The 16,492-nt window shown below is 42.3% G+C and overlaps 1 protein-coding gene across 1 annotated transcript in view; it reads left to right on the top strand.

The window, feature by feature from the left end:
- Nucleotides 1-5,074: 5,074 nt before the first annotated feature.
- The window catches only part of LOC135522459 (cytoplasmic phosphatidylinositol transfer protein 1-like), a 77,528-nt gene continuing 66,110 nt past the window's right edge, over nt 5,075-16,492 (top strand). The window contains exon 1 of the mRNA XM_064948739.1: nt 5,075-5,829. Within this exon, the coding sequence (XP_064804811.1) occupies nt 5,782-5,829 (48 nt within the window). The 5' untranslated portion in view covers nt 5,075-5,781. The remainder of the gene's footprint in view (nt 5,830-16,492) is intronic.

Here is a 16,492-nt window from a genome sequence, read left to right as displayed (position 1 = left end):
CTGTTCATGATTTGGTTTCATTCACACAGTTCATTGCTTTGAAAGATTTCCCTCAGAAATAAATACAACTCATGTAGGTCAGTGATTTTCCTGCTCCGGGGGGAGGGTGCACCTAAACGCTGGCCTAGGATCATATTTCCCCAACACAGACTAAACCTTAACCTTAACAGCTTGAAAATTAAGCAAGGCCTGTATCAGCTCAGAGAGGAGACCAAATATGAAATAATGAAAATATTGGCCAAATAAAACAGGGCTGAAGAGGCATCCAAATATTTGCAGGATCCAAAAGCATTCATTCAAGTAATGTAGGGCAAATATCAACAGTACCGATCAAGCCTCCATCGATAACAACCATGTCATATTTATGATGGAGTTGTGTCTACAATAAACGCCTGACAAGAGACTGCCTGAGAACTAATTGAATCACTTTTATAAGCATAGAAGTTTAAAGTGATGTGGAGAACGAGAAATCAATTTTGAGTGTGACCATGCAAATCATAATGAGGGCATTTTCATTTTATCATCCTGAATCCACTTTTTGTTACCCTGCGCTGAAACGATCTGAGATCTTGAGATCCGTTGACAGACTGAAGATGAAACTACATCCAGCACTCTTATCAAACACACGGCTGAGAGCTTGAGTCCGACCCATGCCAATTGTTTACTTCTGAAAAGAGGGCCACAGGTATTGCGTAACATGACTTTATTTGTGGATGTGCTGTTCTGAGCTAGAGCTTTATGAAGCCATACAGGGCTATTGTGTGCGTTGAGAAAGTCATATATCTAACATAGAGCCTAACACCCTTTCTAATCAAAAACAGGCGTTATTCAAATGTTGGAGTTACATCATTATTGTAATGTTGGTCAAACTACAAACTAGATCACATGAAAAGCTATTGTCTGTGTCCCAAATAGCATCCTGTCCCCTGTATAGCGCACTATTTTTGACCCGGGCCCATAGGGCTCTTGTCAAATGTTGTGCAGTATGTAGGGAATGAGGTGCCATTTGCGACACCATCCATTGTTATTTTCCATTGAACCAAAATGGCACAAAGTCCTAAAGACATTGGAACTTGGAATAAAATCCTAACAGATTAAACCATATAAGCAAGTCATGTTTCCTGAAACATGTAACTGGTTCATTTATTCCACTTCTTATTGCTTGATCAGTTTGCCCACAATTTTTTTATTTAACCTTTATTTAATGAGGAAAGTCAGTTAAGAACCAATTCTTATTTACAATGACAGCATACCAAAAGGCCTCCTGTGGGGAAAGATGCTGGGATTAAAAATAAAAATAAATAAAATTATAGGACAAAAAACTCATCACGACAAGAGAGACAACACTACATAAAGAGAGACCTAAGACAACAACATAGTAAGGCAGCGACACATGACAACACAGCATGGCAGCAACACAACATGACAACAACATGGTAGCAGCACAAAACATGATACAAACATTATTGGGCACAGACAACAGCACAAAGGGCAAGAAGGTAGAGACACCAATACATCGCGCAAAGCAGCCACAACTGTCAGTAAGAGTGTCCATGCTTGAGTCTTTGAATGGAGAGATTGAGATGAAACTGTTCAGTTTGAGAGTTTGTTGCAGCTCGTTCCAGTCGCTAGCTGCAGCGAACTGAAAAGACGAGCTAAAATCCAAATTAAATGCGTTTCGCCGTGCTTGAAATTTCTCCGCTTTCCAGCTTCGGCTATAACTGGAGGGATTATAACGCTGGTCTGACGTAAAAGCTGATAGTCCTACGGTTGTGGATGGTGTTCACTGCAAAGAAAAATAGAATCCAATTCCCTTTTCTGGTTTTGGGACATAAACTCTTATTCTGTGTGAGTTGAAGTGGGTAAAGCCCACATGTGTAACTGTCTATTTCTACCCCCTTAATCACTGAGCCATCTCACTCTCTGGCAGAGAAGGTTATTTCAGGTAGTGGAGTATATGTGTTGAATTTGAATATGGATGGCTGCTAGCCATCACAGGGAATGTACTCTATAGAAGTGGATGATAGAACCTCGTGTGTTTTCGTGTATGTTATGTTAGTTGATGAACGGTGATGTTCCCAGAACAGTGACGGAGAAAGCATCTGTGCCTATCTAAAAGTCAATTAGCGAAGTTCATGATAACGTTGATGAAATTCTCGAGTGTCCCTTTTGAGAGGTCATCTACCTTTCCGCTTTAGTGGCGCGCTCGCACACACAATCACTCACTCCGTCAGTGTTGTGGGTAGGGCTGTGTGATCAAACATCCTCCACGTCTGTTGGCTTGTCTTCTGATGAATCATCATTCACAGTAATTTATGAACGGGATTTACAGTTCACACATTCAGTAAATATGTGGGAATCAAACCTACACTTCGGTTGCTCGCACTATGGTCCAACCATCAGATCCAACCGAAACAATACATTCCCGCTACGGTATTCCCTAATGAACATGCCCCTGGTTTAATTTGAACTAACGTCCCCTGAAATTAGCAGGGGGATTTCAACTAGCTCCCATACGGTGTGTCAAACGCTGCTCTCCGTGCCCCATCTGCCGTATACGTTGATTTAATCAGCCACTCCTTTATCTGCCATTTGAATTGGGATTTAGCCTCCCTCTCGGAAAGCTGCTGCTTTTGCCTGATTGCTGTCTTGTTCCAGCCTGGCGTAGAATACTAGTCCCCTGGGCGTTGCCGGGCCCATAGGGCTCTTGTCAAAGTTGTGCAGTATGTAGGGAATGGGGTGCCATTTGGACACATCCATTGTTATTTTCCATTAAATCAAATTGGCACAAAGTCCTATAGACATTGGAATTTGGAATAAAATCCTGAAAGATTAAACCATATAAGCAAGTCATGTTTCCTGAAACATGTAACTGGTTCAGTTATTCCACTTCTTATTGCTTGATAAGTTTGCCCACAATTTTTTTATTTAACCTTTATTTAATGAGGCAAGTCAGTTAAGAACCCATTCTTATTTACAATGACAGCGTACCAAAAGGCCTCCTGTGGGGAAGGATGCTGGGATTAAAAATAAAAATAAATTAAATAAAAATATAGGACAAAAAACTCATCACGACAAGAGAGACAACACTACATAAAGAGAGACCTAAGACAACAACGTAGTAAGGCAGCGACACATGACAACGCAGCAACACAACATGACAACAACATGGTAGCAACACAACATGGCAGCAGCACAACATGGTAGCAGCACAAAACATGGTATAAACATTATTGGGCACAGACAACTGCACAAAGGGCAAGAAGGTCTTTGAATGAAGAGATTGAGATAAAACTGTTCAGTTTGAGTGTTTGTCGCAGCTCGTTCCAGTCGCTAGCTGCAGTGAACTGAAAAGACGAGTGACCCAGGGATGTGTGTGCTTTGGGGATCTTTAACAGAATGTGACTGGCAGAATGGGTGTTGTATGTGGAGGATGAGGGCTACAGTAGATATCTCAGATAGGGGGGAGTGAGGCCTAAGAGGGATTTATAAATAAGCATCAACCAGTGAGTCTTGCGATGGGTCTACAGAGATGACCAGTTTACAGAAGAGTATAGAGTGCAGTGATGTGTCCTATAAGGAGCATTGGGGGCAAATCTGATGTCCGAATGGTAAAGAGCATCTAGTCACTCGAGAGCACCCTTAGCTGCAGATCTATAAATTACGTCTCCATAGTCTAGCATGGGTAGGATGGTCATCTGAATCAGGGTTAGTTTGGCAGCTGGGGTGAGAAATGGAATGATTACGATAGAGGAAACCAAGTCTAGATGTAACTTTAGCCTGCAGCTTTGACATGTGCTGAGAGAAGAACAGTGTACCGCCTAACCATACTCTCAAGTACTTGTAGAGGTGACTACCTCAAGCTCTAACCCCTCAGAGGTAGTTATCACACCTGTGGGGAGAGGGGCATTCTTCTTACTAAACCACATGACCTTTGTTTTGGAGGTGTTCAGAACAAGGTTAAGGGCAGAGAAAGTTTGTTGGATACCAAGAAAGCTTTGTTGTAGAGCGTTTAACACAAAATCCGGGGAGGGACCAGGTGAGTATAAGACTGTCTCATCTGCATATAAATGGATGAGAGAGCTTGGGGCCTACTGCCTGTCAGTAGGGTACACCCTTGGTGACAGGCAGTGGCTGAGACATACACTGCACTCTTTGAGAGAGGTAGTTAGCAAACCATGCCAAAGACCCCTCAGAGACACCAATACTCCTTAGCCGGCCCACAAGACTGGAATGGTTTACCGTATCAAAAGCTTTGACCGAGTCAATAAATACAAATAGTAGCACAACATTGCTTAGAATCAAGGGCATTGGTGACATCATTGAGGACCTTTAAGGTTGCAGTGACACATCCATAACCTGAGCGGAAACCAGATTGCATACCAGAGAGAACATTATAGACAAAAAAGAGAATAGCCTGTAGGCTAAGTAAACGATTTGTGTCGGTTATTATTATTTATTTAATTCCAATTAGACCTTGTTTTTTAAGAAATGCATTAGATATGTATGTTGTTGTAGGCCTACATCTTTATCATCAGGCCTGCTTTGGCCAAGTCGAGGCAAAGACCTATGAACAAGCAGTCACTAGTCACTTTAAACAATGTCAATTTAAATAATGCCACTTTGATCATGTTTACTTATCTTACATTTCTCATATAATATACTGTATTTTATACCATCTATTGCGCCTTGCCTATGCCGCTCCGCCATCGCTCATCCATTTCTTTTTACATGTACATATTCTCATTCACCCCTTTTAGATTTGTGCGTATTAGGTAGTTGTTGTGTTACTGTTAGATTACTTGTTAGATATTACTGCACTGTCGGGAACCAGACGCACAAGCATTTCGCTACACTCGCATTAACATCTGCTAACCGTGTGTATGTGACAAATAACATTTGATTGGATGGATGATGGACACAGAGCCATCAAAAACCGTTATTTAGTCCAAAGTCAAATAACACAGGCTACTCAGCAGGCTGCATAGTCGACTCGTGTAGCCCAATCATTTAACGTGGTTCAAAACACTTTCTAGGGAGAGGATTGTTCACATTTGAATAGAACCAGTGACAATGAAAGGGAGCATGAACTCTGATGCGCTTACTTTCACGCATCTTGTTTCCTGCCCGCATGTTTCCGTGGCAGCGGCAAAATAGCTCGTCGTCGCACCGAGTGAGAAACGACAGCCAAAGGAAGAGCTCGTCCCATTTTTTTTCACAACCAAAGAGAGAACACCGCAACATAAAGCCAAGCCTTTGTAAAGAAGACTCGTATGTGCAGGAGCTCAGAAGCGTGAGGAAGAGCACATTTTAGCGAATTATCCTCTGCAAGGACGGACCTGACCCTCGTTTTAATGTGTTTGTTTTTTTAGATAAATCTCGTATCTATTTATTTTTGGTTTGAGAAAACTGCAGTTAAAGCAACTTGGCCGTTTTATTACCGCCCACGTTTTGAAAGCAACATCTGTTTGGCCGATTGTCAATCGATTCTCATGTATTTCGCAGAAGGCATATCCTAGTTAGGTACGTTTTTTAACTGCTTTTCTTTACCCACGTCCTGTTCGGAATAAAAAAAGGCTAGTTTTTCAACGCTGCTTGTGAGAAATTCCCCAGGCAAAATTCCATTCGTTCCGATGAGACCAGACAACTCACAGTGGTCATCTGTTTTCAAGGCGATCCACATGCATTGCCAAACTCTGCGTTTTTATTAGCTAAAGCTTTGGCGGTCATAACTTGTTAGACGGGCTACATTGTAGAACAAGAAGAGCTATATCAAATAAGATGTTGCTCAAGGAGTACAGGATATGCATGCCGCTGACTGTCGAGGAGGTAAGTGTATACATGTTTTGTTGTTGTAAAATTGTAGCATTTACATTGTTTGTTTTAAATTTGTCAAACAATATTCAAGTTGACTTTCAGCAAACTTTCTCGTGCGAGAAGAGGAACAGATAGGAAGGGCGGGGTGGAAGTAACATTTTAGATGATATATGTTTTGTCTTGCAGTAAGCCAGCCAAACCTATCCCACCCATAGCCTCAATTGTCAGTCTATTTGAAAGTAAGTGCCATGTTCATGTGTCATAGGTGCCGTGTGGGATGAACACACACCAGATCTGCTTATTAGACTAAATGTAAGAAAAACGATAGACCGGAAGTAAATTCAACACTTATAATCTGCGATGAACATATAAACACCCACTTGTGTTTTCAGCAAACTGGAGGCAATTGACTCGAATTTTAGATTAAATAGTATTTGAGTTTAGAGGTCACTGGGCTACTGTTACTTATCAATGGCTTTTACACTATACCACAGGATGGGGCTGTTGTAACTACCGTTTAGCGTATAGCCTATTAGTGTATGGTGAATTCAAATAAATTAATCAATAATGATGACACAGTAATATTGCACCATAACCATAATTGTATAGGCCACTGTTATGAACATTCTTAATAATATGTGGACTATTTAGTTGGCCTAATGCTGTTTTAGGTTGCTCTAGCATAATTCTGCTCCTGCTTGAACACAGTTGGGTCCACAACGCTCATCTTTATTCATAGGAATGAGCAGCACCTCCCCTAAGAATCTGCTTAGTTACACTTAATTTTCAGCCAGTCATCTGTGCATGCTTGTAGTTCTCTGTGAAACGGGGTATTCATTCTTCTCTGATCAGTCAATGTGTCAGTTTGTCCTCCATCTAACACCGTTGCCTAGATAATATAGTTCTAGTCCTGCAAAGCCGTCATGCCCGTGACGTCTTCAATGTAAATGATGGTAATAGCACCTTATGGTGTTGTCACTCTTGTTGATTGCATTACTGCATTCCTCCTGCCTTCGCCCTTGCGACATTGTCCATTAGAAATGCTTGAGTTTGCTCGGATTTCTTAGAACACTGCTCTGGTCTTCTCAGAATTTCAACCTAATGGAACACGGGACATAAAAACATGTACTTCCCATAAACCCCCTCAACATTTAATAACGAGTGTCAGCCAAAACGCTTTATTTGGTATCAGAAGTTTCGTAACAGAGGCACCGGTTCATTGACTGAGGGCTCAGTTTCTCTGTTTGGCATTAAGCAACACTTTGTCTTCCAGCGTGGGATCAACTCAGCACCCAGTCAGTCATTTTGACTGAGAGTATGGTCAAAGTGAAGACAAGTGACAGAATCTGGGTTTTTTTTTTCATTGTGAGTCTTCGAAGTGATTAAAAAGATGCCTTTGTGTGTTGTCTCTTCAATGATCTATTTCTCACATCAGACACGAATAGTTTACTGACTAACATGCAAATAGCGTCACTGAAGGCACTCCTAGGTATGAAGGAGTACCTATTCCTAATAGGCCGTTAGGACATGGAGCAGCACAACTGTAAGATGTAAGGAAGTCACATGTTTGTTTTTTTACAATTGCTTCTGAACTTTGTGTGTGGCTCAATTAAACGTTGAGCCTCTGGTGAACTATGGTATGTAAAGGGCAGAGAGAAAATAAAGAGAGCTATCTTTGTCTCTTGAAGGTTTCTTATCACAGAGTCAACAAATGTGAAGGAGTCATTGGAAGGGCACATAACGTTGTCAACTACGCTTGTTGACACCCATTGTCACTAGCATTCAGTTCTCACATTGACTTGTCGTCGGGAAGATTGCTTTCTTTCCTTCTCTCATTCAAACAAATTGCGCTTATCATGACTACGCATTGAGTTGGGAGTCGTCCATCTCTCTGATAACATGAATGGCTGCTTCCTGACCGGGGGGGAGGAGGAAGTGTCCTCAGGCCAGATATCTTCTCTGGCCAAGTCTGTTTTGTCTGAAAACCCCAGGGCCACTGGCTTAATGAAGTGTGTGTGGTAATGGGGACATGTGAGGTCACCCCTCTCTTTGCATCGTTTCTTTCTGGGAAGTGATTGGCCTGGCTCTGGCCTCTAGTGACATGTTACCTCAGCGTAGTGCAGATGGTTACTCTGGAAATGTGGCAAATTATTACTGTGGAATTTTACTAACTTGTTTTTACAGCATGTTTCTATTCACGAAAGCATGTATGTTCATGTGTTACTACTATGGGTTGAAAATGGTTGGATAACGTATAACAAAAGTTCTGTGAACCCTAACTCCTATCTGTACATCTTCAGTTGACGAAGTCACCTTGTTCCACCCACACCAATCAGACCCTGTCATCCTTAGGCACAGATCTTGGATCAGCTTACCCCACCCCAAATCCTAACCTTAACCATTAGGGAGGAAATGCTAAATTGATCTTGGCTCATATTCTAGGCTGTTAACATCATGCTTTGCCATTTCCCATAGTAATTTATCAGCCACCACGCCTGTATATTTCAGTCAGAGGATGGAACAGTGATTCATTTCAGAGGACACAGACAGACTAATGAACTCTCTCTCAAGGTATCACTCCTTCCATCTAGGTCCTACAGATTTAAAAGGGTGATGATTCATCATTCTTACCGAGGGCAACATGCCTCATTTTCCACCATTGCTCAATACTTACTAATGTTGCAGATATGTGATACTAATGCGTGTATGACCTTAGGCATTATGGAAAATTCACAATAAGGTGTCGCCAAGGTTTCTCCAACCCAGTAATGGTAACTTGAATCATCAGGAAATAAGAACTGACCTCAGAGCAGTGTCTACCAACTACCGCCTACACAAGAAACGTGTTTTCTATGCATCCCAAATGGTATTGGGAATAGGATGTAATTTGCGACGCATCCACAGTGAACCGTTCGAACACACCGTGCGACCTCATAGCAGCCTGTTCACTTTCCCTTTGTGAAGGTTTTAAAATAACTGCGATGCGGGTTTTCTCTATGCCTTTTGGAGAAACAAAATCCAAATTAAATGCGTTTCGCCGTGCTTGAAATTTCTCCGCTTTCCAGCTTCGGCTATAACTGGAGGGATTATAACGCTGGTCTGACGTAAAAGCTGATAGTCCTACAGTTGTGGATGGTGTTCACTGCAAAGAAAAATAGAATCCAATTCCCTTTTCTGGTTTTGGGACATAAACTCTTATTCTGTGTGAGTTGAAGTGGGTAAAGCCCAAATGTGTAACTGTCTATTTCTACCCCCTTAATCACTGAGCCATCTCACTCTCTGGCAGAGAAGGTTATTTCAGGTAGTGGAGCCATCACAGGGAATGTACTCTATAGAAGTGGATGATAGAAGCTCGTGTGTTTTCGTGTATGTTATGTTAGTTGATGAACGGTGATGTTCCCAGAACAGTGGCGGAGAAAGCATCTGTGCCTATCTAAAAGTCAATTAGCGAAGTTCATGATAACGTTGATGAAATTGTCGAGTGTCCCTTTTGAGAGGTCATCTACCTTTCCGCTTTAGTGGCGCGCTCGCACACACAATCACTCACTCCGTCAGTGTTGTGGGTAGGGCTGTGTGATCAAACATCCTCCACGTCTGTTGGCTTGTCTTCTGATGAATCATCATTCACAGTAATTTATGAACGGGATTTACAGTTCACACATTCAGTAAGTATGTTGCCTGTGTGGGAATCAAACCTAAACTTCGGTTGCTCGCACTATGGTCCAACCATCAGAGCCAACGGAACCAATACATTCCCGCTACGGTATTCCCTAATGAGCATGACCCTGGTTTAATTTGAACTAACTTCCCCTGAAATTAGCATCCCCTGAAATTAGCAGAAGGATTTCAGCAAGTGTCAAACGCTGCTCTCCGTGCCCCATCTGCTGTCTACGTTGATTTAATCAGCCACTCCTTTATCTGCCGTCTGAATTGGGATTTAGCCTCCCTCTCGGCAAGCTGCTGCTTTTGCCTGATTGCTGTCTTGTTCCAGCCTGGTGTAGAATGGCAATGCCTATGGGACTAGTAATCAGCCCTGTGCTGGTAACTAGCCACCAACAGTTGCGGTAATGTGAAACAGGTGTCATGTGTTCCATTGGTGCAATGTTACTGAACATTACAAATTAAAAAGGGGTGTATTGTAGGCATACATTATTTGTATACAGTTACCTCAAGGGACTACTTTGCCCAATGAGGCCCACGTGGGGTGTTAATGTCAGGAAAGTAGTTACGTGGCCTCAAGTTGCCTCATCATGATGAGTCTCTCTCCACATCAAATTTCTGTAAAGACTGTGTTAAACTTCCTTTTAGAGGCTCTTTAACTCGATGGCTTGCAGTTGTTAGATCCCCCAACCCTGTTTCCATAACGCCTGGCGTTAATTTCACATCTTGCTGCGATGTTGCATCTCCAGAGAGGCAGAGAGAGATACGGGCCGATAGAGAGGCATCGTATTGAAATGGAAGTCGGTCTCTTTTTCGTGGCTGTTGTCGGTTCACGGCACAAACTAGAAAAATACTAATCCCGTGGGTGTTCACTGGCCGGGTGAGATGAGAATAGCGAATTTGCGAGCATCACAAGGTGTTGTCAAGCGTGTTCAGAAGTGTAAAAACCAAATTACCTCTCCTCAGAATGGGTTGTCTGTCTTTCCCGCTGCTTTTTGGTCATTTGATGGTCATTTCCATGTAAAAGGATCCATGAGCACCAACACCTTTTATAGGAGTATATCAAATTTGGTGTCAAATGAAAGCTAGAAGTCTACATTTTTCAACCATTTTCGTTCCTGAAAATTTGGAATAAGCAAAGGCTTTGATTTCTGCTCACACAGGTGGAAAAGGGCTCTTAAGGCTTATTCTAGTATATGGTTTTTAAGGTTTTTTACTGAACAAAAAATATGAGAGCAACCATTTAAAAGATTTTACTGAGTTGCAGTTCATAGAAGGAAATCAGTCAATTGAAATGCATACATTAGGCCTTAATCTATGGATTACACATGACTGGGCAGGTGTGCAGCCATGGGTGGGCCTTGGAGGGCATAGGTCCACCCACGGGAACCAGGCCCAGACAATCCGTGATTCTGATTGGTCTGCGGTTGTGAGATGGGATGGATGTACAGCGTCATTTTAGAGAATTTGGCAGAAGGCGGCTTATGGTAGAGAAATAAACATTAAATTCTCTGTTGGACGTTACTGCAGTCAGCATGCCAATTGCATGCTCTCCAATAACTTGAGACAATTGTGGCATTGTGTTGTGACAACTGAAGATTTTATAGTAGCTTTTTATTGTCCCCAGCACAAGGTGCACCAGTGTAATGATCATGCTGTTTAATCAGCTTCTTGATATGCCAGACCTGTAAGGTGAATGAATTATCTTGGCAAAGGAGAAATGCTCACTAACAGGGATTTGTGGACAAAATCTGAGCTATTTTTGCATACGGAACATTTCTGGGATTTTTTTATTTCAGCTCATGTTGTGTATGTATTTTTGTTCCGTCTAGAAATACATCAAAATTCAATGTTGAAGGCTGACTAATATCAACATTTTATATTTAATTTTGCAGAAATTGTTTTGCCTTCTGTAAGTTTAAGAAATATTGCCTGGTGTCTTGTCATTTTGTTACCAAAAACCCACATATCTTTAAGATATTTTCTAATCCCTCTCCCTCATGAGGGAGGATGATGAAAGTTCACAGACGTGGAGGATGATGAAATTCATTTTATCCCCTTTTCTCCCCAATTTCGTGGTATCCAATTGGTTTACTATCTTGTCTCATCGCGCACTGCACCCATGGCCCGCCACAGGAGTCACTGGTGCGCGATGAGACACTGTGCACCTGGACGCTGGGCCACAGGAGTCACTGGTGCGTGATGAGCCCCACGGACCTCGGACCTCCCGGTCGCACCCGGCTGCAACAGAGCCTGGGCGCGAACCCAGGGTCTTTGGTGGCACAGCTAGTGCTGCGATGCAGTGCCCTAGACCACTGCGCCACCCGGGAGGCCCCTGTTTATGAATTAAGTGTTTTAAAACGCACCACTCCAAATTGGTAATAGTGACTGAAAAATGTGTAACAGAATGACTGCAATTGAATTAGCCACAATGGAGAAACCATAGTAGTCACAAACCATGGTTGCAGTAGAGTAGTTTTGTAGAGGTGCGGGGAGGCTTCCTCACTGAGTGCCTGGAGAGATGATCTTGTGGGGGGATAATTGCCTTGCTCAAGGTCACAATGGCATCTAGGATTTGAACTGGACACCCTCTGGTTGCTGGCTCTGCTCTCTAATCACTTGGCTACCTGCCTCCCCCTGTACTGGGCTGTGCAGTCCTGTACTCCACTGTGCTCTTCTGTGAAGTCTAAACTTATGAAACATGGATGTCTATGATTGGTCCAGTCTGGAACAACCACATTTGGTCTTGTTTGGGTCAGAGCTCATTAGAATAAGGAGGATATTGAATTTTTCTACCTTTTTTTGTGTACATAATTAGGATACATCACATTCAAAATTATGGATTTCTGTTGAATACAAATCAAGGACCCATGATGTCATTCTGTTACCAGGTGTTGATCCACTTCACTTACTGTAGTTCAATAGCCAACAGAGATTTTATTTTTTTCAAACTCAAGTTGTCATATCTTAGCGGTCACCCAATTCTTTCTGCAGACATCATTGAATCTTAATTCAAATTACATATTTAGTTTTGGGAAAACGTGGACACATTAAAAAAAACTGAGGGAGATTTGATGTGTTTTAGTGACATTTTCAGTGGCAATTGTTAAAAGCAGACTTCTGCATAAAAGTGTGTAGTTTGTTCAACTTTAATAAGTGTTTTTTCCTTGGCATACATTTTTTATGTGAAAAGGTGAATTTCAGCATCACTCTGTTACCATGGAATTGCCTGGATTTTAAGATCAGTTTGGCCTTTTAGATCACAACGAATAAGATTACTTTAACGGGGGGGGACCTGATCCTAGATCAGCACTCCTACTCTGAGACGCTTGATACACACAGCGCCTGGTTTGAAATTGTCCATTTCAACAGTTAATTGTGGATATTCAATGTTGTGTTGATGAGGAAATGGACCTAACATTTTCCATGGGTGGATCGGTGCAAGACACAGTTGTCATCTGGTGTTCATGACAGTGTTGTGATTTGATAAGATGATATTTGCTCCTCCAGCAGAAGTACCATCATGGCTTTTGATAGACTGTTATCCACGGATGAGGCCTCCTCTCATTTCCTTGATGGTGTGTGTGTGTGTGGTGTGTGGTGTGCGTAGCCTGTGGAAGGCTTTTCCGTAAGGCCATTCCAGGGTGATCGTCACACGTTGCTGACAGTCACACTCTCTCCCTTGGACAGAAGCCATTTCAATTAACTGGAGAGAGATCACACACACACACACACACACACACACACACACTATCACGTATGTATGTACTTCAGTTTATTTAGTAAATACTTTCTTTACGCTTTTTCTTAACTGCGTTGTTGGTTAAGGGCTTGTAAGTAAACGTTTCACTGTAATGAAAACCTGTTGTATTCTGCGCATGTGACAAATAAAATTAGATTTGATTCTCACAGATGCACATTCTTGTGGTTTCCCTACTCGGCCCATTCATCCTGTTGTAGCTGTAGCTGTCTTTAGTGTTTCCGTTACAGGTCTCCCTTTCACTCCAGCAGCCTTCCGTTTTCAGACTTTCATTTTAAAATGATTTTTAGTATCAACCCCAATGCAAACATCATATCGTTCATAATTCAGCACTCTTGTATTGACTGAAGACAATCAAGCAGTCAACCAAGTGGATATTTGACTTGACCTTAAAATCACAGTCCACTTTGACTAGCCGTCTGATTTTCTTGTCATTTTACATGGGTCATACCATGCCCAATTTTATTATGTGTGCACCATGCTGAATTTTAACCATCAACTTTCCATTATGAATTATTGAGAAGAGTTTATAGGGGAGCTGGGAACTGAACAAGTAAACAGACACACACACCCCACACAGGCAGGCGCACACACACACACACACACAGGCTGAATCTGTTGCTTTGGGATTGAAATGAATAGAATATGAGAAGACAATACATGTATAAACATGTCCTCATTCTGAGAAATGTTGTCCCCAACCGGTAGCCATTGGCAGTGTAATTACAGTCGGGCTAAGCCACATCTTTAACGAGTATTTTGGACAGGAGGGATGGGCCCTTTGGCTTGATGAGTTCATTTGGAGCTTCCGTTTTGCCTCTCTGTTCTCTCGTTTTCGTTCTCGATCTCTCTCTTCTCGCTCATTTCTCCTTTCTCTGCTTTTCTTTTAGAGCTGACCCTATTTAGTCGACTGGTCGATTGTTTTGTCAATAGACTGTTGGTCGACCAAGATGTAATTTAAAAAAACATTTTTTTTTAAAGAATTGGCACACGAGACACCTGTCTGATTCGCGCTCTTCTCAGTGAACCAATCCATTGAGGAGGCCGAGTCTCATCCGCGCGGATCGCACAGTCCAAGAAGAAGGGGAGTGTGGCTATTAGGCACAATGCATCTCTCTCTCCATTGTGTGAATTGTTTGATTTTTAGTGTCTATCAATTCCCCATTACATATCACCAGTGGTACATTTTAATTTCTAATCTACAATGTTTGTTTGGTTACGGTAATTTCTGTTAATACAGTCGTTATGTATTTATTCCAGTCTTTTACCGTTATCATTGTCGGAGTGGACACGTTGTTTGCGGAGCTCACAACCTATGCTACACTTGTGAGAAAAAAGTCTGGAGGCTGGAAGATATTTGACGCAGTCGCGTACCCACAGGCCCCAGATCGGCTGTAAAGAACATCGTCTGGTCTCTAGCAGCAGATGGGTCTGGCAGAGTGGCCATTGAAGCATAATTGTGAGAATGTTTCTCTGCACTCTGCGTGTGATGTTAACAGCTCTAATGGACTCTGAGACAGTGTGTGTGCGCGCGCATGTGCCGTTGGTATGTGTTTACTTGTGTGTGTTCACATGCGTGTGTGTGTGTGTGCGTGCGCGCGTACCTGTGCAGGTTTGGGTCCTGGTCAAAAGTAGTGCACTATATATGGAAAAGGGTGCGATTTGGGCCGCTGTCAGAGACGCACACATCTTGCTACTCTGATCTGCTTCAAACCAATATGTAGGTGATATGCATTTGGACAGCAACAGTAGCTCAACCCACACCACAGACAGACGGGCTATAGATAGCTACTGTCTATGTTGCCTGGATCTGTTACCATCATCGCCATCTCTATGGCAACCATCGTCCGTTTACTATTCCCTGAATAGAAGTAGGATTACACAGTTTATCATTTAAGACCATTTCAGGGCTAACTGTCAAATGAGATATTTAATAGTCTTTCGTTCCCTGAAGGCCAGGATTTAGTAGGGAGCTCTACTCTCCAGTGTGGAGACTTGGATACAGTTTGACTAACTAGAGTGATATCCGTACCAACACTGTACCAGGTGGGGTCATGGACGAGAAGAATGTTACTTATGGGTCAATTATTGTTCACATAAAGAGTTTTTGGCTCTTTTCGATTCGCGTTGTACAAAATATACATTTGTAAAAAAAAAAATATATATATATATGTGTGTCAATATCCCCAAATACCCCATATGCTATCCAGTTTCATGATTGCCCAATGTGAATGTGTGCTTTTTTTAATGAAACAGTAAGATTTAATTAAAGTGTTCAAGTATTTAATTCACTTCATCAGTATGTGTTTGCTTTACAGGATGTTAGCGACGATATCATACTCCTAGCTCTGTGATAGCATACTCCTAGCTCTGTGATAGCATACTCCTAGCTCTGTGATAGCATACTCCTAGCTCTGTGATAGCATACTCCTAGCTCTGTGATATCATACTCCTAGCTCTATGATATCATACTCCTAGCTCTATGATATCATACTCCTAGCTCTATGATATCATACTCCTAGCTCTGTGATAGCATACTCCTAGCTCTGTGATATCATACTCCTAGCTCTATGATATCATACTCCTAGCTCTGTGATATCATACTCCTAGCTCTGTGATATCATACTCCTAGCTCTATGATATCATACTCCTAGCTCTGTGATAGCATACTCCTAGCTCTATGATATCATACTCCTAGCTCTGTGATAGCATACTCCTAGCTCTGTGATAGCATACTCCTAGCTCTGTGATAGCATACTCCTAGCTCTGTGATAGCATACTCCTAGCTCTGTGATATCATACTCCTAGCTCTGTGATAGCATACTCCTAGCTCTGTGATAGCATACTCCTAGCTCTGTGATAGCATACTCCTAGCTCTGTGATAGCATACTCCTAGCTCTGTGATAGCATACTTCTAGCTCTATGATTCCCTATCCTTCCTAGAAAAGTCCTTGCATTTCCAGTTAAAGTTCCTGTAATCTCACACTACCCCTGAGGCTGATGGATAAAATGGACATTGCCGCTGCAATCCCAGGTCCCTGGATGTCTGGTGTCGTTGCTGTGTTGTTGCCATGTCCTGGACCCCTCTCCTGATAGGAGGGCATGTATAGGAGCTTGTTAGTGCCACTGCCTCCCTTCCCAGCAGGGGCCAGCGAACCATAGCATTGTCTGTGTGTGTGTGTGTGTGCACCGCATTTTCACCCAGTCCCTAATGTCTGTGACAGCATAGTAGATATTAGCTGGTGTCTCAATGTC

The sequence above is a fragment of the Oncorhynchus masou genome, chromosome 4 (assembly GCF_036934945.1).
Source record: "Oncorhynchus masou masou isolate Uvic2021 chromosome 4, UVic_Omas_1.1, whole genome shotgun sequence".
Classification (NCBI taxonomy): Eukaryota; Metazoa; Chordata; class Actinopteri; order Salmoniformes; family Salmonidae; genus Oncorhynchus; species Oncorhynchus masou.
The sequence above is the reverse complement of the archived record's forward strand: the minus strand, read 5'-3'. Positions and strand labels throughout refer to the sequence as shown.